Source organism: Microtus pennsylvanicus, chromosome 1 (genome assembly GCF_037038515.1).
Source record: "Microtus pennsylvanicus isolate mMicPen1 chromosome 1, mMicPen1.hap1, whole genome shotgun sequence".
NCBI classification, from domain to species: Eukaryota; Metazoa; Chordata; class Mammalia; order Rodentia; family Cricetidae; genus Microtus; species Microtus pennsylvanicus.
This window is the reverse complement of record NC_134579.1, coordinates 88,647,728-88,673,825: the sequence shown is the minus strand read 5'-3', so window position 1 is coordinate 88,673,825 and position 26,098 is coordinate 88,647,728. Positions and strand designations below refer to the sequence as shown.

Here is a 26,098-nt window from a genome sequence, read left to right as displayed (position 1 = left end):
CTTTTGAAGGTGCATAATTATCCAAACCTCAATGACAATGGCATTCAGAGAGCCCTATACCATAGATGCTAAACTCACCTACAGGAATCGGGTAGATTGCAGACATGGCTACTCATGGCTGGAGAAGGACAGTGGTGTCTACAGGCCTTATTTTCAGTTTGATTACAGATCTGAGGTTCCTTGTGCCATACAAGACAGGACTATGCCTACATCTTGGGGCTTATATGGCTGTGATAAAGATCATGACCCAAAGCAACTTGGTAAAGAAAGGGTTTATTTGGCTTAGTTGTCTCAAACACAGTCCATTGCTGGGGAAGTCAGGGCAGGAACTCAGGCAGGACCTGGAAGCAGGAACTGAGGCAGAGGCCATGGAGGAACACTGATTACTAACTAATATTTGAGAATGAACCGATACAGAGGGATGGACAATTCTGCAAAGCTGAAACAGAACTTGATAAAATCAGTAGCCAGTATAGACCTGAGTAGGACAGCCGAGCTCAGCCAGTGGCGCACTTCTTCAGGGTGACCAGCCACCTGCCTGATCTTACCCCGTAGCGAAGGCTGGCCACAGACTTCATGCATGGCTCAGACAGGGCTGGATCACTGTGCTTGAGCCTCACAAGTGAGGGGAGAACCAACTGTGCCCAGACACGCAAAACCAGTATGCCAAGAATTAGGAAGCATTCCTAATTCTTTCTGAAGAGGCAGTAGCTAATGAAGAGTGAGGAGCCCTGCTTTGGTGGGTCACACGGCTGGGCCTCTGGCTGTCCCTGGATGTCCCTGCTGCCCTGGCTGTGTATCTGGCAGTAGAGAAGGCTGTGCTGGGCACTCACTAGGCCTGGTGGACCACAGGGTCCATGGGATGTGCCTGTGTCCTGAGACCAGGACCTAGAGCCATTGTAGTAGTTCCTTCTGCCAAGGGACTGGGAGCTTTTGAGTGGCGGCCAGCAGGGAGGATCAAAGTTGTTTAAACAGCAAAGCCCATTCCTATCCATGTAGTCTTGCGCAACATGGGAAGGGACATGGCAATGATGGTGGCTGGTGTCAGGGCTCAGGGTCATCCAGCTTGGATGATGGGGGTTTGAGGGACAGATGGGTCCTGGCCAAGTATCCTGGTGCAGGTTTCCCTGGGGAGAGACCATACAGCAGCACTGGAAATCCATGCCAAAGTAACTTGAAAACCCTACCAATTCCAGAAAAGCTGCAGCGTAGAGACAAACCATTCTAGAAGGTGATGTTAGAAGCAATGTGCTCTCCAGACTGAAAGTGAACTACAGAAAGAACGGAAGGCAAGTGCCAAGTGAAGATGAAGGAAGGGCAGAAGGCAGGCAGAGCCAGAGAGAAACCCATGGTGGAGGGCAGGAAGGCAGCCTGGCGAACCCTTTTGTGGTCTGGTCATTGTTTGCTTCCTGCACACACACACACACACACATACACACACACACCAGTCTTCAGAGGTGGCATGTGTGCTTACGCACGGCACAGATGAGGCCTCCGCAGACAGCCAGATATATATATATTGTCCTGGGGGAGTCTGACCATGAACAGCTGCCTGCAGGCTGGAGAATGGGCACTTTTGTCAAGAACACAGCGTTTCTAAGAAGCCCATCTCACATTTAGTCTTGGAAATAGGAGCTTCGTCTATAGATCAGGTGGAGACAATGGAGCATTGAGCCCGCTAGGGACTACAGCTTGGCATGGCAGAAATTCTTTCCGAGGCAGGAACTTTCCAGGGAGGGGCTGCTTCTGCCACAGTGTCATCTCTCAAGGGCACCACTGCCATCTTCCCGGTGCTGCCTAGGCAAGTCTAGTGGTGGCAAGATCTTGGCAGATCAGGAGGCGGGGGTGCAATGGGAAGATTGGGGCGATGCACTGGGACCAGGCCGCTGGCTGCAGACTCTCTGTGGTGGTCAAGCAAAGGGAACCCTGGAGTGCGCGTTACAGTAACCATGGGATTGAATACAGCAAGGGTGCTGGATGTTGCTGGAGGCCAAGCTGACGGGCTAACCGCCCACGCTCGATTTGGGAGGCTGCAGTGAGGGGCACTGACAACCCTGCATGTGAACAGCACTTGGCACGTAGTCAGTTCTCAAGTGGGACAACCAAAGCCAAAGAAATCTTGTCCAAATTGAACTTAAGCAGTTGAAGAATCCTGATGTATATACTTAAGAGTTGCCAAATGAAGGCAGAAGGCACCTCCAAGTAACTTCCCATTTAGATATTAAAATAGGGGCTGGGGAGATGGCTCAGTGGTTAAGGGCACTGACTGCTCTTAGGTAAAATAAACAATTTTTTAAAAATCAGATGATAAGCCAGCCGGGTGGTGGTGGTGGTGCACGCCTTTAATCCCAGCACTTGGGAGGCAGAGGCAGGAGAATCTGTGAGTTCGAGGCCAGCCTGGTCTACAAATTGAGTTCCAGGACAACCAAAGAAATCTGGTCTCAAAAAATAAATTAGATAATACAATGGAAAAATTGAAAATAAATATCCCAGACAAAAGGAATGGGAAAGGGCCAGGAGTGGCGATACAAATCTTTAATCCCAGTGCCTGAGAGGCAGATGAGTAGCTAAGAGTTTAAGTGAGTTGCAGGCCCAGGCTAGCGACAGTTAATGATTGCTTGAGTGGAGTGGGGAGTCATACTGTTCAATTCGGCAGCCAAGGGTAAGTTGCCCCTGCTCAAGTTAAATGACTCTCACACCAGCAATCCTAGTTAAATGCAATAGGGCAAACCCACCCCTAAAAACAAGGGGGCTTTCTTGGGAAGTTTAGTGGGAGGTGGGAGAGATATAAGACAGAATAATGGGTTAATATAATCAAAGTGCATTAGGGGTATATAAACATACATATGTATGTGCCATATATATATATACACGCACATATGCGATTGTTAAAGAAGTCATTTGAAAGTTTACTAGTCAATAAAGACTAAAAGTGGTGTTGGCAGCATAGTTCAGTGGTAGGACACTTGCCTTGCATGTGTGAGGCCCCCAGTTCAATCTCCAATAATGCAAGAAAAAAAAGGAAAGACCCTATTAACCCTATTAATGGCCACCACCTCCAGCCTCCCAATCTTGATGTTGAACATCTGTTACTACTCTGTCAGAGCCCAAGCAATCAATGGTCTTGATCAGAAAGCTCAGTCTTTTCGGGTAGCTCAAGGAAATGGGTTGTGGTTGGATTCACTGACTTAAATGGAAAGCTCTCGAAGAAACACAGTACTGACTCAAGCCAGCAAAACTTGTGGGAAACTTGGAGCGCTTCTGGCTGGAGGGAGCCCTGCTTTGCCGGTGCAGTCAGGCATCAGGTCAGGTCTCCTGGCATAGGCCTTTCTTGTATGTGATTGACACTTCAGCTTCTCTTGAGAATTGGTAGTTCTCAGGCATATAACTTGACTTCTAAAGAGCTTCTGAGTTGCCATAGAAATGGATTGGTAGTGTAGTTAAATGGGACAGATTTACGCTACAAAGACACAAGGGGCTTTTAGATAAGGACTCCCAAGGGCTGAAACCATTCCTTCTTCAGGCAGAGAAGACTCGAGACAAATTCAGTTGCCGAATTCCTAAGTTCACCACGTTGGTTGTATGGCTTGATCACCAAAGCTGAACGAACGAAAGAAAAGCTGAATATAAAATCACCCCTTGTGATGAAGTCATGACCTCTCCGCAGTATGCACAGTAGGCCCTAGATAGGGTGCTGAGACAGCAAAAGGGTTGACCGCTTCTGTGGACACTTGAGGAACGTCATCATGCATCTTAAATACTCCACCCCCGTTTTTATTTTGAGACAGGGTTTTTCTTTGTATCCCTGGCTATCCTCGAACTCATAGAGATCCTCCTGCTTCTGCTTCTTGAGGACTGGCAATTAAAGATGTGTGCCACCATACCTGGCCACCTCTCATTTTTTAACATCTATTTGAGAAACTTACTGTTGGCTGGCGATACGGCTCTGTGGTTAAGGGCATTTGCTGCTTTTGCAAAGGACTGGAGTTCAATTCCCAACCCAGCTACATTTGTCAGCTCCCAACCACTTGGAACTCCAGCATTAGGGGGTCAGACGCCCTCTTCTGACCTCCTTTGGCACCAGCATAATACATACAAGCATACAAATATCCAAGTAAATAAAAACAGAAAAAAATATTTTCAAAACGAAAAGATACTCACCGCTTCAACTCTGAGCTTTTCAAACCACAACCTAGGATGTTACTGAACTGTGATGTGTGCACAGGGCTTGAGGAAAGGGGAAGCTGAAACCCAGGTGTGCAAACTTCGGACTGAATTTTAACCACCCAGTTACCCGGCTAAAGCTTCAAACATCCGAGGGGATTGTACTGCAGTCCTCTGTAAAGTACAAAGAACTAGAGATCCAATTCTGAAGCTCCAGAATTAGAAAGAAAAGATTAACAGCTGGGGCTGAGGGAGGATTTGGCCATTTGAAAACCGAATCACATTGCATAGTACTCTAAGAAAATTAAACCCTTTAAACCAACTGCTGTGGCTCGGGTAAGTGTCCCCAGAGGCCCACATGTCCTCAGACACTTGGTGCCTGGCATCTGGTGCTCTGGGGGGGTGGCAGGGCCTTTAAGGAGCAGGGCATGCGCAGGGCGTTTTATGTCAGTGGGGAGCATGCCCTTGATGGCAGGACTCTGGTTCTAACCTTTTCCTGCGACCATCCTGATGCCAGGTGAACAGCATCCATCATGCTACCACAGGCTCCCTGTCAATATATGCTACCTTACACAGGCCCCAAAGCCCAACCAACCATAGTCTGAAATCTGAGACTATGGGCCCAAGTCAACCATTCCTCCTCTGAAGTAGTAGCTCTGGGATGTTTTATAACAAAGAAAGCTAAGGCATGCCGATTCTTCCTCCATTTCTCCGGGTGTCTAACGAGATGGAAAAGCTGGTACAGGTACTCTCTGTCACACCACCTGTTCCCCTGCTGGAGAAGAAGAAATTCCATCAGTGACCCTCGCACTCAGAACATGTGCACCAGGCAACCCGTGAGGCTGTGGCTATATCCTGGGCTTTGACGTCATTGCCCCTTCGGGCTGGAACACACTGTCACCTCCTGGGCTGCCACTGTCCACTCGATTCCACTCTGTGGGATGCCATTGGGTGTGTTCACCTCGTGAACTGTGTTTGTGTCGCTTTTCCAGTACTGATGTGGTTTGGAAACAATCTGACCCAGCACCTAATGCAGAGATGGGACAAGCAGGAACTGCCACAATGTTTCCTCCGAGTTCTCTATGTGCTCTGTTGCTGTACTGAACACTGCCTGGAGAGGGGAGGGTTTATTTCACCTTAGAGGCTACAGTCCACTAGCGAGGGCAGCTAAAGCAGGAATTAAGGCAGGAACCTGGAGAAAGACCATGGAGGAAGGTTGCTTATAGGCCTGCTGAGCTGGACTTCTTATATAGTCTTATACCTGTCCAGGGATGGCACTGGAGGCCTGGGTTATTTAGTGCTGAATCATCCTACGTCAATCAATGGGTCCGCTGTGCTGGATCCTCCTACGTCACTCAGTCACTCAATCAAGAAAATGCTTCACAGACATGGCCAAAGGCCAACCTACATAGAGGTGTTTCCTCAGGTGAGGCTTCCTCTTCCCAGGTAACTCTAGTTTGTGCCAAGTTGACTGTTGGAGGTGATTAGACCAACCAGTTAGGCTGTGGCATGCTTGGAGTAAACTGGAAGCATACCTCAGATGGAAGAAAAAAAAAATCCCCAAATCAAAAAACCCTGCAAGGCCAAGCCCTGCAGATGTGGGAGAAAGGGATCTGCTCACGTGTCTGTTACACATCTGTCAGGGTTATGATGAGGAACTCAGATGATCATCGGATTTCAAAGTTAAAGAGAATGGACGTGGAGTGGGGCACTCGGGAGGCACATCTCTGAGTTCAAGGCCAGCCTGGTCTTCAGAGTGAGTTCTAGGGCAGCCAGGACTACACAGAGAAACCCTGTCTCAAAAACAAATAAAAATTTAAAACGGAAAGTCACCAAGTGGGGTGAGCTATTTGCACCAAAAATAATCCACTACACAGTGTTAGGGATAAGGCCAGAGAAACATAAATGGCTCGTGAGAAAAACTGCCCAACAGGCTGTTCCCCAGGTTTCCAGGGTGGCTGAACATCGGGAACATGCATGTCTGCATCAGAAACCGGGCTGTTGTAAAAGGAAGGTGCAACGTCACCTTTCAGTGCGACAGAACCAAATGTCAGACAGCACACATCCTCAGTGCAAGGACAACGCGCCTGCCCGGCGGTCATCTCCCCCAGAGCATGTGGTTTAACCATTAGCGGAAACAGAAGCCACACTTCTGCCAGGCCTGCCTGACACGGTGAATGCTGTGGCAAGGAAACACGAACTGGGCTCCTGATGTAACTAAAATCAATCGAAATGTTTCTAGTAAATCACATGTGAAAAAGTAAAAAAGAAACTGGTGGAATCAATCTTAATAATGCAAGTTAATCTTACTGCAGTTTATATCACCCAGTGTGTCCACAATGCCGTCACTTCTGCACACTGCATGGCCAGGCTTCGGCTCAACAGCCACCCGCTGGACAGCACAGCGCCAGAGGTCCTGTGGCTGTGAGAAGTGCGATCTACGGGGTGTGTTCTGTCTGCAGGAGCGGGAGGTGGGTGTGGGGGGCTCAGGTGCAGCGAGCAGTGAGGTCGGCAGCTGCCAACAAGAACACCGCTCTAGATGAACGCCGCGCTGCTCTGAAAAGGATGGCTTTTATTTCCATCCAGAATGATTATCACACCATTATTTGAACAAATCTGAAAAATTCTAGAACAGTGTAAACTGAAGGCATAGAACAAACCAAAAATATTCAACTGCAGGCACTTAAATGAGAAAGTGCAAATATTTCAATAGTAACAGATCCGGACAAATTTCCTTTACAAGATGGAAAGCCAGTGTTTTCTGAGAGATTTTCAAGAGAAAAATAATATTGAAAAGCATCCTCCCCTCCCCCCCAAATATTCACCAGACCACCAGGTTGGACATATTTTTATGTATAACAAAGTGGCAGTTATGATACTGTTGGATGGTCCCACCCCAGAGAAATGACAAGTTTTACAAAGTCTTTCAAAAGTAGCAAGGTTGATTACAAAATTGTATTTGGGGAGCAGGAAACATTGCTTCACATCAATTGCACTTCAGTATCAAATTGTTTCACAGGCGATTGTCCCACAACAGAGTCCACCCGCATCCCTCCCTGGTGGGCTGGCAGCAAGGTGACCATGGGAAGCCAAGGGGCGGGGGAGACGCCAGTAGCCACTACTGTTGCTTTATCACAAAGAAATTTTTTTTTTAAATATAAATTGAAGTGGACTAATCAGTGATACGGATGACTGTGAAGGAGGTGGGCTTAGCCCAGGGCCATGCAGAAGCCCCCATTCTGATTATCAATGCCGTTTATCTCAGGTCACTTGTAGTTAACTCTGATTTTGAACTAGGTTTCTAAATAAAACTTTTCAAGTATAAATATTAACCAGGTAAAGATATTTTTCCTCTGACTTTCTTTCTCATTATGCCTTGTAAGGGACGACTGTGTTGAATAAAGGACATAGTTTTCAAAACAAAAACCAAAAAAACAAAAACACAAAAAAAAAAAGAAAGAAAAAAGTTTAGTGACCAACAGTTGAAGATATTAACACCTAAAATCTACTATTTCAGATTTAAAAAAAAAACAAAAAACAAAAACAGAGCTTTTTGGTCTCTTGGGGAAACTAAGGACTTCTAAAACACACAGGAACAAAGTTAAAGTCTTCTCTCCAACTTGGCTGTGCTGTGTGTGCATTTAACACAGTAATGTTCTTAATCACCTGGTTCAATTGCATAAATCACAGAAACATCTCCAGACAAGATTGCTGATAAATACAAACTCTAGAAATGACTTTTAGAAGAACATCTTCAAACTTTTCCTACATAACAAAGCATTCCTGGGCCATTGCAGCCAAGGCAGCTCTGCCAGCCGAGGACAGTCACCTCCCAGGCTGCTCTGTCCCTGAATAGCATTATTTTTGATTTTCTACATTATTTAAAAAGAAATCTCATTAGTGGTGTCAGACTTATGTCTTCATTTAAGTACTGAAAATTAAGGTAGAAACAACCCAAAAGTTGCTTTATAAATGGTATAAAAGTTTTGAAATGTTGGCACCAATGGAAAATGAGCAAAACCCAAAATGCAGCCACTTGTAGGGCTGTTTACAGGGCAGGAAGGCTGCTGCAAATGCTGCAGTAAGTTGCTGCTGATGCAGGAATTGCAGATGTAAATCATTTCACGACCTAGCGTCTGAAGGTCAGGAAGCTGCTTCCGTCCAGCTGGTGACAGTCTTGGGAGGATCCAAGCACCGCCCCAGAGGGTGGCCACTGAGTGTGTTCAAAATGTAAGCTCCCGGGGCTAGTGGGGGCTGATCTCTGAGCAGAGAGGAAGCGTGGGGTGATTGTAGAAGTGCCACAACCAGAGGGACTTCCTTCAGACTGTAGGAAGAAGCGAGACTGGAAGCCAACGTCAAGACTCTATACGAGGCTGCCGGGCCAGCAAATGACTGTCAGAGTGACCTTGTTCCTTTGTTCTTTCAGCATGGGGACCAGAGCAGAGTGACTCATGCCCACAGTCGACAGGCCATTTACAGCTACAATCATGTCTCCACATCTGAACAAAACACAAGCAGAAGCAGAGTGTCATTATCTCAATGGCATCCAAACACGGGCCCAGTGGGTTAGCATCAAAATCACAATTTTGCTCTGGTTGGCCGTCAGCAGCTAGGAATGTTACCACCTCTGGGAAACTTCTAAGCCAGTACTTTCCCCTTTACCAACCAAAACTAACTGAGCCAACTTGCCCATAACTGGTGGGGACTTAAGGACATGAAGAACAACTTCATTTGGTGAGGCCATCTCTCTAAAAAGTGCCAAATCAAGGCCAGGGAGATGGCTCACTGTATGAGCATTTGCTGCTTTTTAGGGACCTGGGCTTGGTTCCCAGCACCTGTATGAAGCAGTTCATAACCGTCTGTAACTCCAGTTCCAGGGGTCTGATGCTTTCATGGGCACCTGCACTCATGTCCACATGCACTAAAATAAACACACAGCTCTCAGGGGTACGCCTGTCAACCCTGGTTCGCTGCTATGGCTGCCCATTCATGGATCTCCCATGAACACAAAGGCAGGCAGACATTGAGCCTCAGGAAAAATAAGGTGGATTTATCTGACGGCAGGAGACCTGCACAAGAATGCTCAGAGGGCGCTGCCATTCTGCAACACACTCGCTGAAATAACACTCTGTTTACAAAACCGGCACAGGCGTGAGTGCCGAGCCCCGAGCTGGATCATCTTCTAGCACGAAGAACACAACCCACACCACATGGTCAGCGAACACCAGACTCACTTTAGTCTCCCATCGTAGTAAGCAGGGGTTCCTAAGACGATGGTTTTAATGAAGAACGGCTGATTGGTGTGGTTCTCTTCATATCCGCCCACAATACTGAAGCCCCAGCTTCCCAAGCAGCTTCTTCGTAGGACTATATCATGGCAGCTGTGAAGGGCACTGTCAAAGACAAAGAGAAAGCTGACCCGGAGGCTTCTCACTCTCCATCTTCGTCACAACAGGCGCAGAGAAGTTAGTGCTTGTGTGCTTGTGTACCTGCACGCTAGGGATCAAGCCCAGAGTCCCACACGTGTCTGTTATTATTTTGATAACCCATTCTCTAGCATGATGCAGCGCTAGACAGGCTCACTTCCTCCAGCTTCTCTTGCCAAGTGAAGACATGAACACACGGAGGAAGCCTACAGCCTGGCTGCCAGTTATACTGTAGAAATGTGCACAGAGATCATGGACTGGTACTCCTCACAGCACCGCGATTCTAGTACTAACCGCACCCCGGCACTGAGTACAGAGAGGTACAAAGGATATTTACATTACGATTCACAACAGTAGAAAAATTACAGTTATGAAGTAGTAATGAAAATAATCTTATGGTTGGGGTCACCACAACATGAGGAACTGTATTAAAGGGTCGCAATGTTAGGGAGGTTGAGAACCACTGCTCACCTGGCCATGGTGGATGTCTGTAAGTTTAAGGCTAGTCTGGGTCTACAGGGCGAGTTCCAGGACAGCCTGGGCTGTCTCAAAACCTCCTAGGCCCTGTCAACAAGACCACTGCTCTAGAAAGCTCTGATGACCCAGGTATCAGCTGAACAAGGTTTGTGAGGTTCCCTAGTTTAGACTGTAGCTCTGCAGCAGTTTGATAACAACCATTTACATCGTTTTTTAAAAAGGACTTACTTTTATTCTATGTGTATGGGTGTTCGCCTACATTTATGTTTGTGTACCACATACATGTACAGTGTCAGTGGAAACCAGGAAGACTGTGTTCTATCCTGGACCTGGAGTTAGAGATGGTTGTGAGATGCTATGTAGGTGCTGGGAATTGAACCTGGGTCTTCTGCAAGAGCAGCAAGTACTCTGAACCACTGGGCCATCTTTCTAGCTCCTGATTTCCACTTTCGATGCACTGATAAACATGCACGACATCATTTTTGCTACTATAACCTCACTCCATAAGGTCCTGCGATGTCTACGAGACATGAATTCTAGGCCTTACAATGAAAAACAAAACAAAATTCATGGGAACAAGCTGGTCAACTCGGCTATCAACAAGTAAAATTCAATACCTATGACATTCTTGCTGTCCTTACAGGACAGAACGTCACCAGGCCTGCACTGTGTAAACGCTCCTCACTGTAAGTTACACCCACATGAGTCAGATGACTCAGGAACTGTGCATTTTCTGGTCTATTTTTATTTAAGAACCAGCAGTCTCATATTTGGCTAATAGTTACACATGATTCACAATGCTTTTTATAGATAATGAAAATCTAAATTATTTTAGATACAAACAACCATAGTTACACATACTCTTCCTATCTCAACACCAAACATCGGCCGTCTAGAGAAAGGTCAGCACCCTGGGGTGCCCGTGGAGGTTCCACTGTCTCCAGGACCCTCGTCAGCCAGTCACAGAACATGTCACTGGTCATGTGTCCCGAGTCCAATACAGACTGAGTTCTAACTACCTTTTTACAAAATAATCAAAAGTTCTTGGCTAGCCTGGGCTACAGAGTGAGACCCTGCCTTAGAAACCCAAAATTCTGTCTTTTCAAGGAAAGTTGGCTCAATGGATAAATGCCTGCGGTATAAGTATGAGGCCTGAGTTTGGACAGCCAGGACCCACATAGAAAAACCAGGTGTGGGGGTGTGTCTGCCATCCCCACATGTGGACAAGTACATATTCTATCCCTTTCAAAAAAACAAAACCAAACCCCCTTTAATGGGATCTGGCAAAATTGTCTTCTTTTTACAAGCAGATACAAATCTTTTTAGCTTAGATGTTATTCAATTTACCTAAAAACTTGCTTTTATAATTTGATGCACCCACTGGGTGAGCTAACTGTGGAACATACAGATAAAGGTTAAGAAGATCACCGTGTAAGACAACGAGAGCGCTCTTGATACCTTGGCAGCCCGAGCCACATGACCCAGGACGGGGACCAGCTGGCGTCATACTCATTCTCACTGAAAGCGCCTGGCTGCTCCTCTGAGGTCTGGGCTGCCTCCTCCATGATCTGGACTTCCAGGGCTTTGAGGACGACGGCTGAAGACGCAGCGCTGGCTTTTAGCATGGCCACAGCCTCGCTGTGACTGAGATTGGTCAGGTCAATGCCGTTGATATTCAGCAACACGTCACCTGTGCCGTTGGAGAAACCAGAGAACGGTGTGAGCACCACTCGACTCTCCCTTGCCAACCAATCAACAGGTCATTTTCAAGAACTCAGAAGGGATGAGGATGGGTTTTTACTTATTTGTGCTTTTTTTTGTACCACCAAGGGCACAGAGAACATTCCAAACAATTCAAAACTCAAAATAATGTCAGACTAGAGAGGGAAAGACTGTGTCTTGAAGCACCTTGTGAGGTCTGAGTCTGTATACGGGGTGAGCGCTGCTTCTCTCCTTTGAGCTCCAGAGGGCTCTAGGGTTCTTTCTGATCCCCAAACTATTTGATCCTTTACTCTTAGAAATAACCTTAGCAGATTCTATTCAATATTACACAGTTTTATACACAGAAAGAGCCCCAGTGAGGGCATGCATGCTGGGATCTGAGAACAGCCATCCTCAGGCCACTTAGTGAGATAAAACATGACTTGAACATCTTCCCTTGCTTGAGTGGGAACAACATGTTTGCTGGTCTCCTGAGTCACACAAGGAAAAAGAGCTATAGAGGCTGTGTGGGGTGGCACACGCCTTTAATCCCAGCACTGGGGAGGTAAACGCGGCAAATTTCTGTGAGTTCCAGGACAGCCAGGGCTGTTAAACTGAGAAACCCTGTCTTGTAAAACCAAAAAACCAACCCCCTCCCCCCCAGCTCTGGGCTCATTAGTTGGCCGAGGAGGAGCAGCACGCTGTGACCTAGAGCACTGCAGGGCAGCCTGAGGCCGCTGCTCTGACGGTCAGCCACGCCCAGCACATTTCCATACCACTGTCTTCTGGGGAGAAATGTCGATTTCTGTCTTTAAATTAGGTAATTTACGTCTTTTTACTGAGTCGGAGAAGTTCTTCACAATTTCTTGATATGCCATGTACCCATACATGAACGCAGGACTTGTAAACGCTTTCTCCCACTCTGTGGGTTACCTAAAACACTGCTGCTAACTACATGCCACAGGACTTTTACTTTCATGTGGGCTTTCCCAAGCGCTAGCTTTTGTGAGGGGAGGGGGGAAGAGGAGCCTGCCTTCGTTCCTGGGAAAATAACCTTTCAGCTCCAATTTCCTCCCCACATGAGGTCCATCAGCAGAGACAGCGACTCTACCATGGCAACAGTGCTCGGTTACATGTCCTCTCCATGCGCTAGCAGAATTGTGAGGGGACAAAGGGCATGAGGACTCAATCTCTAAAATCAAGTTTGTCCTCCGCTACTTCCTCTTGTCTTCTGCACGAGGTCAGAGAGGACTTTCTGAAGCCTTGTCTCCTTGCAGCTCGATCTGCAGAGATAGAGCTTGGGGCATCAGGCTTGGGCAGCGGGGGCCTCTACGGTTCAGCACCACCCAGGTCCCTGACACTGATCATAATCAGCGCTGTATTCCAGTGAGAAGGCCCTTCAGCCTCATCTGCCATAAGCTGGATCTTTTCCAAGACAAAAATAAGCCAAGAGTCTGAGCAACTGCGGGGTCTTCAACCACCATCAGGGTTAAATTTCCTAACCTCACAGAAAAATATTATGTTTAACCTGAAACACAGTAATTACTCTTTAAAAGTGTGACCTTAATTTTGAGATGACACAGGGCAGATCTTCCAAGAGCCTGTCTCACCTCTTTTGATTCTGCCGTCCCGTGCAAGGCAGCCATGGGGTGGCACGCTGGTCACAAAGATGGGCAGTTCACCACTCTTACTCCCTCTGCCCCCAGCAACCGTCATCCCAAGGGACTCACGCGGCTCCTTCTTTACTGTGATGTGCTTCTCCTGGCACGTGACGCACTGCGTGAGGTCCTGCGCAGGAAAAGAGGAAAAGATGGGGTGAAAACAGGCTAAACAAGGTGACGGGTCGGCGGTGGGTATAAAGGGATTGTATATTCTACTCCTTAGTGAGGACTGAAAATAGTGCTTAGCTCTTTGGTTTTTTGTTTGTTTTTGTTTTTGAGACAGGATTTCTATGTGTAGCTTTGGAGCCTGTCCTGGAACTTGCTCTGTAGATCAGGCTGGCCTTGAACTCACTGAGATCTGCTTCTTTCTGCCTCCCGAGTTGTGGGATTTTGAGTTGTGGGAAAATGCCCAAAAGATAGGGATTTTAATACCATAACAGCTCATGCTATTGTGTGTCTGTCAAAGCTTATGATGCCTCGATTTAGTGTTCTTATAGCTAATTCTGTCACTGCAGGCCTAACTGCTAACCATGGATTTAATCACGTTTTCATGATGCGTTTTTTTAAACAGAGGAGAGCGTGAATACAGTCCCCCACCACAAATTATGCAGTTAAGTTTCCCGCATTTGGGGAAATCTCTGGGGTCGGCACATCCTGAGAGCAATGGAGAAGTCTCGCCCTGGGAAAACCACCTTCATGATCATGGCATCTCCCCTGCCAGGTAAGTCATGATGCATTTTTAACCGTAAAACCAGTGATCACATTTAAACATGCAACCCGAGAAGATCCGACTTCCACGTGGAAGATCCGACTTCCACGTGAAAGATCACTTCTTGTCAATCACTTCACCGAGGAAGTCTCCCTGACAAGAAACTACAGAGACCACTCTCAGGCTTCACACCCCAAACACCTAGGGCTCCCAACAGCATGACAGCCTGCATTTCAGCCCATCTTCTCAGGCTGTAGCTAGGAGAGGGTGATGTGTCCTCACCTTGTGTGAGCTTGGGCGGCTGTGAGCAGGCGGCTGTGTATGCTGCTGGCTGATGCTGTGTGCTCCTGCTTCACGGGTGCCATTGCTGGGCTGCGGTTTCCCCACTCTGGCAATTGTCAAATTCACTCTCTCTCCGCTGGCCTGGAGAAGACACATTCATTACTACCCATCACAAATGATGTTTGTGGCTTAGAGATCTCAAGTGGAACTCCCTCCCCTCCCCTCCCCTCCCCTCCTCTCCTCTCCCTTCCCCTCCCCTCCCCTCCCCTCTTCTCCTCATTGAAGCAGGTTGTAACACAAGCTAGAGGCTCCTGACTCAGTCCCATAAATGCTCGAAGTAGACAATGCCTGAGACACTCACTATCTATGGATGTCTTAGTCACTGCACCAAAGCCTCATCTGGATAGTTACTAACTGGCGGCAGGAAAAAGGTCACAAGCTAATGTTTTCAAACCTCTGACACTGACACACACACAGGTGTGTGGACACACACACACATCTTTAAGAGTTAAATATTTGGAGGCTTGTGGTCTGCTGTATGTGTTTAAACATAAAGGTTCATACATATATTATATACAAAGTCATGTTCTCTAAAGTACATCCGACACCCGGTCATCACCACAAACCTCCACCTTTACCGGTTCTCCTACAGAAACTGACAGCCCGCTTTAAGGAACCATGGTAAGAAGTAAAAACCTTCTTTGTGATTAAAATGAATGATGCTAAGAAACTCTTTTCTGAGCTGGAAAGGTGGCTCAGAGGGTAAAGGCACTCACTGCCATGTCCGATGATCTAAGTTCATTCCCTTGGGCCTCCACAGTGGAAGAGAGCTAGCTACAGAGCTGTCCTCTGATCTCCACATGTACCACGGATGGCGTGCGCGCACACACACACACACAAACACACACACACACACGCACGCACACACACACATAACATATAATAATTTACTTCAGTTTTGGCTCTTCAACTGGAAAGCAAGTGAAAGGCAACTTTAATACTATACATTAATCATTCGTCACTTTGGCTGCATCTCCAGGGTTCAACAGGTAAATGCTGAGGTGACAATTAGAATCCTGGCATTTACAGCTCTGATGACTTCACCATGCTGTGGGAGGTGTCAACGGCTACTTGGGGTTTCCTTACAATGCACACTCACTGTCATTGCTGTTAACACCTCAGAGCCCCAAATCTGCATTGCAACTTTCCTTGAGAGCTACTCTGACAAGCTTACTGGCTGAGGTAAACCCTTGCTCCCCTGAAAGAGGTAAAGCCGTGGTGCCTACACTGCACAAACAGAAGCCAAAGTACTCGGGGACACAGGTTTCAGGAAAGCAAAAGTCAACAACAGCAAGAGAACCCTAACAAACACAGTTCTATTTGGGGAAGTTATATATAGCAGTGTGGATTCTGAAGACTTTCTAGAACCATGTGTGTGATTTTCCAAAGAAACATCGGTGACCCTGGAATTCTTATTTGCCAATGAAAACAGAGACAGCTGTGTGACTGACGATCCAGGGCCAGTGTTGGGCACTGTTTACCTGAATGATCTGGGCGGCCAGCTCTGGGGTCCCATGCTTCAGGTCATGTCCGTTGATGGCCAGTACCCGGTCGTTACTGTTGAGCCTGCCATCCTGAGCTGCCAGCCCCCCTTCCAGAAGGTCAAGAATAAAAACGCCTGGCTCATCTGTCCTTCGGACTAATTTAATCCCCAGCTGCTCCGCCGAGTCGCGTTTGTGCAGCAGCACTTGGAAGACCTCATCCCGAGGTGCGCTGCCGTCCGCGTGGTTGTTTGCTCGGCTGCCGAAGCGCCTCTCCCGCAGCACGGTGAGATGCAGCGTGCTGCACGGCTGGGAAAGCACGGCCCGGGCATAGTTATGGGACACATTGCTGATATCATAGTTGTTGACCTGAAACATCAAATGAACAAACAAAACTCCTATGACCGATGCATGACAAAATCTTATTTTCCTCACTTGCAGAAATGTCTACATGGCATATCTAAAGAAAGCCAACATGGAGAAAATGCAGGGACCCCTTACCTACAAAGAAAACCACTCTAAAGGTTTCTATAGCATAGAATTTAAAAATGAACTAGCAGCACAGTGCGGAGGAGTAGTAGGAACCCGAGTGTTGACGTTAGAGTCTTTGGCGCTGCTAGATATTGATAACCTCAGGGGAACAGGGCACTCTTCCAGCACCCGCTCCTCTGGGGCTGACACTTCTTCACAGGACCAGGGTTGGAGGGAGCAGGCGGCATCACGCCAGGGCAAGCCTGCAACTAGCACAGCTCTCGTGGCTCGCAGGCTCAGGTTCCTCTGGATTTCAAAGCTGCTTTCCCTAATGAAGCACGCTTACGATAGACAAAATAAATGGTTTCATTTCTTAAAAAGTTACATATTCTGAGTGACTTTTAAAGTATGTAATTACAAGTCCATTCTAATTATCAGCATACACATATAATACATATTTAATATGCTGAGTGTAATTCAATATTCATGTCTCATTAGAATGTACAGCCTTGATACAATTACAATGACTGATCTTTGAACACGCAACATCACTTAGGAAAATAGTCCGGCTTCAATTATCCACCTAGGAGCTGGGCATAATTTTCCTATTTATCACAATTAGAGCTCTTTGAATCCATCTGAGATAAAACCAATGCTCACAGAGCATCTCTAATGAGACAGCTCTGGGTTAGGAATGTGTGATCACCTGGAATCCTATGACTCTCCAACAAGTTTGCATTAGCCAAGCCTTCCCCTTCTTAAATATCGGAGACGGACAGTTCTTTCTTTTTTTCTGGATTTGAGCTGCTTTTTTTTTTTGTTTTGCTTATTTTCTGGGTTTGATAGGTTTGACCAATACCACCTTGAATTTTGTTGGTTTTGTCTATGGATACCTTTTAAAATCCAGTCATCAAATCTGCAGGCATCATGCACGAGCTTACTATCCTCCCATGTTTTTAGTGTTCATGCGGGCTTTGACAGATAACTGACGGTAGTCCGAGACCAGAACGCCAAGGCGTCTTCCAGAAAACCAGGCTGCCAGCACTCGCGGGCCCATCATCATCTCAGCTGTCCAGCTAAGAGCAGACTATTGCCATGTTCACATTCTGCATCTTCAGACAGTCACAAAGGACACAATGCCTGGCTGAAACACAGCTCTGTGCTCCAGAAGTATGCAAGCATGCAGCCTACTTTCTCTGTAGAGCAGGATGGGGATACTCAACTATGAAAAGGCACATTCTCCATGAATGCATGGTTGTCAGTGAACTTCAAAGAAAGCAGACTGTAACATACTGTTTCTCGATTTTGTAATGGTAAACAAGCTCTTAATTTGACTATGGTTTTTGTTGTTAACCAACGCGATGTAAACTGATGTTTCTGCTCAAACTAAAAATACTTATTTTTAATGTTCTAAAATCTGTATCACTTTTAATACTACTGACATAATTTATAAAGAGCAGCATTATTTCCTCTAAAATTGCTCAAAAGGCTGCATATGAGCCTCTGAAGAGTACATAAAGCCATGAGAACATGGATTCCCTTTGTAAAGATGCTACTTCACTGAATACGTGATTGCATGTGTGTGTGTGTGTGTGTGTGTGTGTGTTTCAATATGAACCTTTTTTTTAAAAATATTTATTTATTTATTATTTATACAACATTCTGTCTGCATGCACACCTGAAGAGGGCACCAGATCTCATTACAGATGGTTGTGAGCCACCATGTGGTTGCTGGGAATTGAACTCAGGACCTTTGGAAGAGCAGGCAATGCTCTTAACCGCTGAGCCATCTCTCCAGCCCCAATATGAACCATTTTTTATGTGGAAAAATCTACTCCCGTTGGCCGCGTGTCTACTAATACAAAAGCACAGTGTAGCCCTTACGGCATGGGATTTTCAAACTGGTACACCGGGTTAGAAAGCAAAAAAGACAGATATATACTCTTAAATTACTGTTAGAAAGGCCAGATGAGGAGCAGAAACAGCACAAGGGCTGCTGTAGAGACCAAAGAGTCAGGATGCCTGGGAGGGGTGAACCTGGGGAAACAGCTGTAAGATCCCCTCTAAGTACAGGACACAGGTTAGGAATCGAGGAATACAGGCACGTGTCCTCAAAGTGGTGCCAGCCTTGTGTAGCCAGAGCCCCCACATAAAACAACAGCAAAGATACAGCACAAGGAAACCACAGACCAGAAACTGAATTTCAAAAACAGTGGGAAGTTCAGGGTGTCTCAGCCATACCAGTGGCCCTGAAAGGGTTTGGGGCGTGGGACTTAAAAAGAAAGCAACAGGTAGTCAAGCGGCTGGACACACCAGGGCCAAGGACCTCCAGTGAAAATCCCAATCCTGCTGCCCTGCAGCCTGGCCCGACCTGCTTTGTCCTGCTCCAGGAGGTGGGTAGTCTCAACAGGCTGTCTGTCACAGCCAAGCTCACTCTTCTGTCGGCCCAGAACCTCTCTGTCACACTGGGCTACCTTTCTTATTGCAGTGGATTTCCTCAACAAGTGTGACCCCAGTGAGCGGGATCAGTGTGGGGGTGTTGGGCTGGACAGTCTGTAGGTGAGAGAGTAAGACTGGAGCAGGCTGGGCACAGAGCTGGCTTCCCGCAGGAAGGCTGGCATGCCCAGCTCTTCCAGGGGCAGGGGCATTCTATGAGAGCAGGACAGACTTTCACTTTGAAATGTGTCCCCAGTAGCTAGTATGGTGCTGGGAGCACGGCAGGAAAGGGACAGAATGTTAGGAAGGAGATCCTATTAAGAAGCGAGGCCTCACGAAGCACCTGGGCCCAGACTTGACTGTCCTTGGCAAACGTGGTTACAGCGGCGGCGCTACCCTGACATGAACAAGCTGGACTCCCGGGAGGAGAGCGGGAGACAGGACAGTGAGGAGTGCGGCACTGGATGGGAATGAAGAGGTGAAGGCCTAGACTAGAGAGGAAGCAGGGAACAGGGAGGTGGGAGGCCTCGGCAGATCACGGTGGAGGACTGAAGAGGGACGAGAAGGGCCCTTGTGCTTGGGCTCTGAGAAGGTGGTTTTTCCCTTGTTTGTATTTTTCTCCTAGAAACTATCCCCCCCACCCCCACTTTTTTCTTTTCTTATCTCAGTGACTCAAATGCCCAGGACAGTGTTCCTTCAGACCCCGGATCTATGAAAGAGCATGCTTACTGTCTCCATCCTTTCAGCAATGCCTTCTAATAAAAGAAAATGCCTGGTCCTAAGTTAGTGCTTTTGGGGTCCTGAAGGGAGGACAGCGAGAGGGCTGACTGAAACCCCGGAGATGAATACTGGCAGGACATCAGGAGCAAGAGTTCCCAACTGCACCTGTGCTACAAACTTCTTTACCTCAGGCTGAGTTGTAGCTCAGTGGGACGGTGCTTGCCTAGCACAGGCACAGACTCCCCGGGATGATGAGAAGAAAGAATATCACCAGTGACAAGGGCTGTGCAGGTCTGCCGTCACATTCTAGCCAGCAATAAACAGAGGGGTCAATCAGACATGCGGGGAAGAGATGGATGGAAAACTGGGCACGATAAACCAATAAGAAAGAAACATCTAGCCTGCTCAATGGTGTCCCTAGAAGAGCCAGCAGGAGTCCAAGTCAGAAGTGTCGGTGTCAAACAAGCCCAGAGAGCCCTGTACCAAGTGCCCAGTCACACATAGGACTGATAATTCAAGGGAGAGAAGAAAATTAGCACTGGGAAGAAATAAAGCAAATGACACACAATCCCTGACCTGTTCTGCACACACAAAGAGCAAAGCTATTAGCTGGGTGTGATGGTCCCACCTGCAACCTCAGCACTTGAGAGGTTAAGGCCAGCCTGGGTAACAGAGAATTTTAGGCCAGCCTGGGCTACATAGTAAGAGCCTGACTCAAAAAACAAAGCATAACAAAATTAAAATGAAAATAGCTGGGTATGGTGGTGTACACCTTTCACCCCAGCACCCAGGAGGCAAAGACAAGTAAATCTCTATGAGTTTGAGGCCAGCCTGGTCTACATATTAGGGTCTAGGCCAGTCAGAGCTACCTAGTCTCAATTCAATCCATCCATCCATCCATCCATCCATCCATCCATCCATCCATCCATCCATCAATCCAGCAAAACCAACTTTTGTATAGTCCGGGCTCTATACCATCACAATTGTCTTAGTTGTAAAACGAAAAGGAACAAACCAATAGAGTGGTTAGTGTTACCTGAAGAATCTGGTCTCCGGCGAGGAGTCTTCCATCTCTGGCGATGACCCCATCCCGGTAGACTTCCTGGATGACAATATTGATCAGTGGTGTCTCATTGCCGCCCACGATGCTGATTCCTAACTGGATGTATGGGTTAGAGCGGTGGATCTCAATGGTGGTGATCTCCCCTTCTGGTAAACTAAGTGGCTGTTGTACAGCTGCCAAGTGAAACAAGAACAGTGTATATGTTCAGATTCTCTCCGGCTCAGCATGGGATCCTGTAGGTGAACAATGACTGACCTAAAAAAACGCTGTTAAAACTAGCCACACTCTCTTCTTCCACAGGTGCTCCGTAACCACCAATAAAAAATTACTATGTACTGGGTCACCAGGGAGCACACATTAACAGAAAGCCACCGTGCTCTCAGTGATGAGATGCCATGGCCATGAACCAAGCACAGATCGTGCAAGGCTGCAGAAAGAAAACTGTGGTCTGGGGGAGCCGAGAGGAGCTGAGGAAGGCCACAGCTGCACTGCGCCCTAAGGGGTGAAAACATCGCAGATGTGTCAGGAACTCTATGAACATGGAGGGTGACTTGCGGCTTCTAAGAGAAAATGAGGTCTACCAGTAAGTGGACTGCCACCCTGGCCTTTGTGTGTGTCTGAGCACGTGTACCCAAAGCAAGGGTGTGGATGACTTGGTGATGCATTCCCAGTCACACTGGAGCTGTCTGAGCTGTCATCTTTCGGGGCTCAGATTTTTTTTTTTTTAAGCGTTCTCATGTTACAAACACCGACTTTACTTAACATACAGTGTTTGGGAATAGTGACTACTTGAGCTGTTGCCTTTGTGGTTTGCTGTTGATGCAGGCACGTTTCTCCAGTGGGGAAGGAGGGAGGACCGTCTTCCTCCAGGTTAAGACTCCTTTATTTCCAGACTGCAGCCAGCTAGAGCTGCACGGTGCAAAGGGTGGATGGCGTGGCATGCAAAGCATACTCCAGGGCAACCATTTAGACAGATGTCAGAAGGAGGGGAGGAAGGCAACCATTTAGACAGATGTCAGAAGGAGGGGAGGACAGGCAACCGTTTAGACAGACGTCAGAAGGAGGGGAGGAAGGCAAGGGAGACAACTAAGACAGAAGGGGTGAGCCGCACGTACAGTCAGCCGTAGCACTCTCCTCGAAGGCAGGGTTGTCCAGGCCAGGCTCCTCAGGCCACACAGGAAGAGGGGCAGGTGTCAAGTTTCGCTCTGCAGGCACAGTGCCCAGGCAGTCCGCTTCTGGGGGGCAGGTGCCAGGAGGATCTAGTACAGCGGATCCAGTTTCACCTTCAATCTGTGTCTGAGTTTGGCTAGTTTTCCTTCTCTCTAGATCAACTCTCCGGTGACGGGCTCCAGGACACCTACAAACAGCAGGTGGTTTTCAGATGGTTTGGAAAGGAAGAGCTGGGTAGGACCGAGGGTGAAGGTGTGCTTAATTAACAGTGTACACCCTAACAACTGCACGGCAACTGCTCATGCGCCAAAAGAGCCCAAAGCAGCCACAGTGCAGCTCCTAATCTCTGTCCAGACTAAGTCCTCACTACTTTACCTGGCAGGCAGACTCAGGAAAAACATGAAGACAACGCCAGTCAAAACCCAATACTTGTAGACACTAGTCACCTGGAAACACCCCAAGAGTCATGGCTGTCTGTATGAAAGAATGAGCATGAAATCTGCATCAACAGCGATTTTTACAGGCCAGATGTCTCAGCTGGGGGCGGCAATCTGCAGCCTTCTTCATGTGACTGTGCCACTGGGCCTCTCCACACTCGGCGGACAAGTAGACACAGGAAGCTTGACAACTTGCAGCAAGGCCCATTCAAGGCTCAGCCAATCTGCCTTTGTTAAACACAGGAGACGAAATGAGTTGCCTCGCCTGTAAAATGAGAACCTTAAGATATGCTCTGTGAGCTGAAAGAACTGCTATCCCGCTTTATTTAAGCGAATTCCGGGTAGAGGTACATTTAAACTCAAGACCAACGACTCTTAAAGCTCCCCTTGCTGGCCTTCTGGGAAGCAGGCCAGAGCACACGCACACACCTCTCACCTGATGCCCTGACTGGACATGGCAAAAGTGGATGCAGAAGGGAAGACACTGAGTCAGGGAAGGGCCACAGACACACCAACCACACACTTGAGCTCACAGTCTGGCATTCAATGACAATGTTTAAAAACTCCAACATTTGTACCACCACAAAGAACAGAACAGATTCCGTTAAAATGGAAAGCTGCCCAAGCCATAAAGCAGGACATTTCCCCCAGAAATAAACTTTTTTTTTTTTTAACTTCCAACTCTGCTTTCAAGTTTTCAAAAAGATAATCATGGAAGCACCGCTTTCTTTTTCTCTTAGTTCTTGTTCCCTACACCCTGTGATGGAGGGACACAGCTGAGTCTCCCTTCTGCACGGCTGCACAATACTCCAGGGACTATTGAAAACACCTGGAAAGTATTTTTGAAAACGAGATCAAGGAACACAGGACTTTTGTCAAAGATGTGGATTCATTGGAGACACATTTGAAAGCTACCTTGAAGTGGAGGCAATCAAGTGTCGTGACTGAAAAGCTGGGCTCAGATTTGAGTTCCTTAAACTCAAGGGCTGACGAATCTGATTGCACTGGATTAGAAAGCTTCTCCCCACAGAGGAGGCAGAGTGAGGAGGAGCCGACAAAATGGGGAAAACATCGTCACCAAGAACACGTAAGATAGGTGATTCATATTTAGAGTGCATGAGTAACTGCAAAAATTAAAGAGCAAACTCTTAAATCATCGAAGAATAAATGGGCTGATGAAAATAATAGGTAGTTCCCACAGGACAAACACAAATGGCCATTATTACTCAAAAACAGCATTGAGCACCCTCATGGAACATGGGATTCCTTCTCACCTAACTGGAAATGGCTTCCACCAAGAAAACAAGTGGGGACACCGGGAAGGGGGTGGAAAAAGAGGGGCTTTTGATTTGCTGCTTCTGAGAACGCAAATTTGTGCAGTCACAGTGGGGGTTGGTATTGAGGTGCCTCAAACAAAACAAAACAACACACACACAAACCAACAAAAACAACAAGTGAAAAACAGAACCCAGATACACCCCTCTTTTTTTTTTTTGCTTTTTCGAGACAGGGTTTCTCTGTCTGTAGCTTTGGAGCCTGTCCTGGAACTAGCTCTTGTTTGTAGCCCAGGCTGGCCTTGAACTCAGAGATCCACACAGAACCAGCCTAGACAGCCATCAATGATGAATAAAGGAAATAGTATGTACAAATAATGACATTTTATTCAGACATAAAACATTGAAATCATGACATCTGCAGGAAAATAGATGGAACTAAGATCATAATGTGAAATAAGCCGTATGCAGAAAGACAAACCCTGTGCATTTTCTCTTCCATGTAGAATCCCATGTATATATAGGTCATGGCAGTAAAAAGAGGCCATGAGAAGGTAGCCAGAAATCTTATGGGAGGGGAAGGAAGGAAGGGCACGTAACGGAATACATGTGGCACGAGAGCAGGACTACTTGGCAGGAAGGGGCACAACAGGAGGAGGAGGACAGTCCTGGAGGAATATGAATAAGAACAAAACATAATAACATACCATTATATTTTCTTCTATTTATGACTACTCAAGTATGGAAATGCCATGAGAAACCCCATTACTCTATATGATAACCTAAAACATCTTTTTAAAGCCAGGAATGATGGATGCCTTTAATCCAGGTACACAGGAGACAGAGGAAGGGACATCTCTGAATTCAAGGCCAGTCTGGTCTACATAGTGAGACTCTAATCTCAAAGAAAAAAATTAAAAAGATTTAATTTCCAAAATACATGTCACACACAAGCACCCACATGGGTAACAGCTGGTCTTCAATGGCAGTGCATGCCTTTGGTCCTACACTCAGGAGGCCAACCTGGTCTACGTGAACAGAGTTAGCCAAGCAAAGAGCCGTACAAGGAAAACAACACCTATCCTATAGCTATTAAATGCAGTAAAAATTAATTTTAAAATGGAAAAGTTAATCTTGCTAGAGGGAAGAAGCAAGCATGCTCACATTTCTGATGGGTCAGCAAACGCTTAACAACAGGAAGCCACCCACAGAACAGGAAAGACTAAAATGGTATCACGTAAAAACATGGGAAAATGACTTCGTTTGGCCAGTGTCAGGGGAGGAAGTCTATAGATAGAAGCTTTGGGAACACCCATACTAACAGGATGGGCCACAGCTCAGGAGACCACGACAGAGCCACCGTGCAGGAGACTGTGAGCGGAAGACAGCAAAGTAATCAAGGCAGAAAAGAGGGCCCATAAAGAAAAAACCAACATGAGACAAGTTCTCCAAGGGGACAAATGGATAGACCCAGTGGCTTGGGTGTGGCACAGAGGCAGAGCTTTTGTCTAGCATGGCTGAGGTCCTAGTTTCAATCCCAGGGACACAATCTTGCAAAGCACAAGGATCAAAAAGTGTCGCTCTGATTTGACAATCAGAAGGCACCTGGTGGTGTCTGTCTGTGCCCCAGCACTCACAGGAGGCAGCAAGGTGGGAAGTGCCACAGAAAGAGGGAGCAGCAGCTCAGAACTGCTTGGCTAACACAAGCGCTTCTGTCACAGCCAAAAGCAACCTAGGGAGGAGAGGGCTTATTTCCCCTTTTGTTTAGAGTCCATCACCAAGGGAAGTCAGGGCAGGACACTGGAGGCAGGAACTGAAGCAGAGGCCATGGAGAAACATTTGCTCTCCATGGCTTGCTCAATTTGCCTTTTATACAATCCAGGGCCCACCTGCCCAGGGGTGGCACTGCCCACATCAATCCTTAATCATGAAAACGCTGCACAGACTTGCCTACAGAGCAGCCTGATGGAGGCAGTTCCTCAGGAGAGGGTCCCTCTTCCCATGTACCCTCAGCTTGTGTGAAGCTGGTAAAACACTAGCCAGCATAACTAGCACAACAACCACATCCTCCAAAAAGTAAACACTGGACATTACAGTTACAAGTGGAGAACTTAAGTTAGGGCAGCTTGATCAAAACCTGGGTGTGTGAAGAGGAGAGGCTGCTAATGGGTTTCAGACTCCTTTCCAGTTGTTGTAATGTTCTAGAACCTGGATGACACACGGTACTGGGAATACACAAAAGAGGCGCTGAAGCATACACTTTCAGAGGTGAATTTCACATGCAAAACGCACAGCAGAGCTGTTAAAAGCCCAAGTGGTGAGCAGCTCAGAACAGGCTCAAACAGAGAAAAGCTCACAACCACAGCCTGGTCAGAGCCATCCTCGCTTGCTACATAGTACGGAAGCACAAGGAGGCCACACTCTGGTGGTCCCTGTGTAACACCGTGATGTACACCAACTCCTGCATCTGCACAACTGTTCTATTAGTACACAGGACACTGAAAACTCAGCTAAGCCAACATCACAAAAGCAACTGAATTGCAGAGATACAGTCCAAGAACACTCA

General features: G+C 47.1%; 1 protein-coding gene and 1 non-coding gene across 3 annotated transcripts in view; both read right to left on the bottom strand.

Moving 5' to 3' along the window:
- Positions 1-6,997: 6,997 nt before the first annotated feature.
- The window catches only part of Lnx2 (ligand of numb-protein X 2), a 62,208-nt gene continuing 43,107 nt past the window's right edge, over positions 6,998-26,098 (bottom strand). For both annotated transcript variants that reach the window (XM_075972138.1, XM_075972128.1), the window contains exons 3-10: positions 21,767-22,008; positions 20,625-20,824; positions 15,962-16,330; positions 14,421-14,561; positions 13,379-13,556; positions 11,526-11,757; positions 9,399-9,557; positions 6,998-8,663 (exon numbers count right to left, since the gene is read on the bottom strand). In XM_075972138.1, coding sequence (XP_075828253.1) covers positions 8,528-8,663; positions 9,399-9,557; positions 11,526-11,757; positions 13,379-13,556; positions 14,421-14,561; positions 15,962-16,330; positions 20,625-20,824; positions 21,767-22,008 — 1,657 coding nt within the window. In that variant the 3' untranslated portion in view covers positions 6,998-8,527. The remainder of the gene's footprint in view (positions 8,664-9,398; positions 9,558-11,525; positions 11,758-13,378; positions 13,557-14,420; positions 14,562-15,961; positions 16,331-20,624; positions 20,825-21,766; positions 22,009-26,098) is intronic.
- Positions 13,998-14,158, bottom strand: LOC142842863 (U1 spliceosomal RNA). The gene has a single exon (XR_012909518.1). It is a non-coding gene; the product is annotated as a U1 spliceosomal RNA (small nuclear RNA).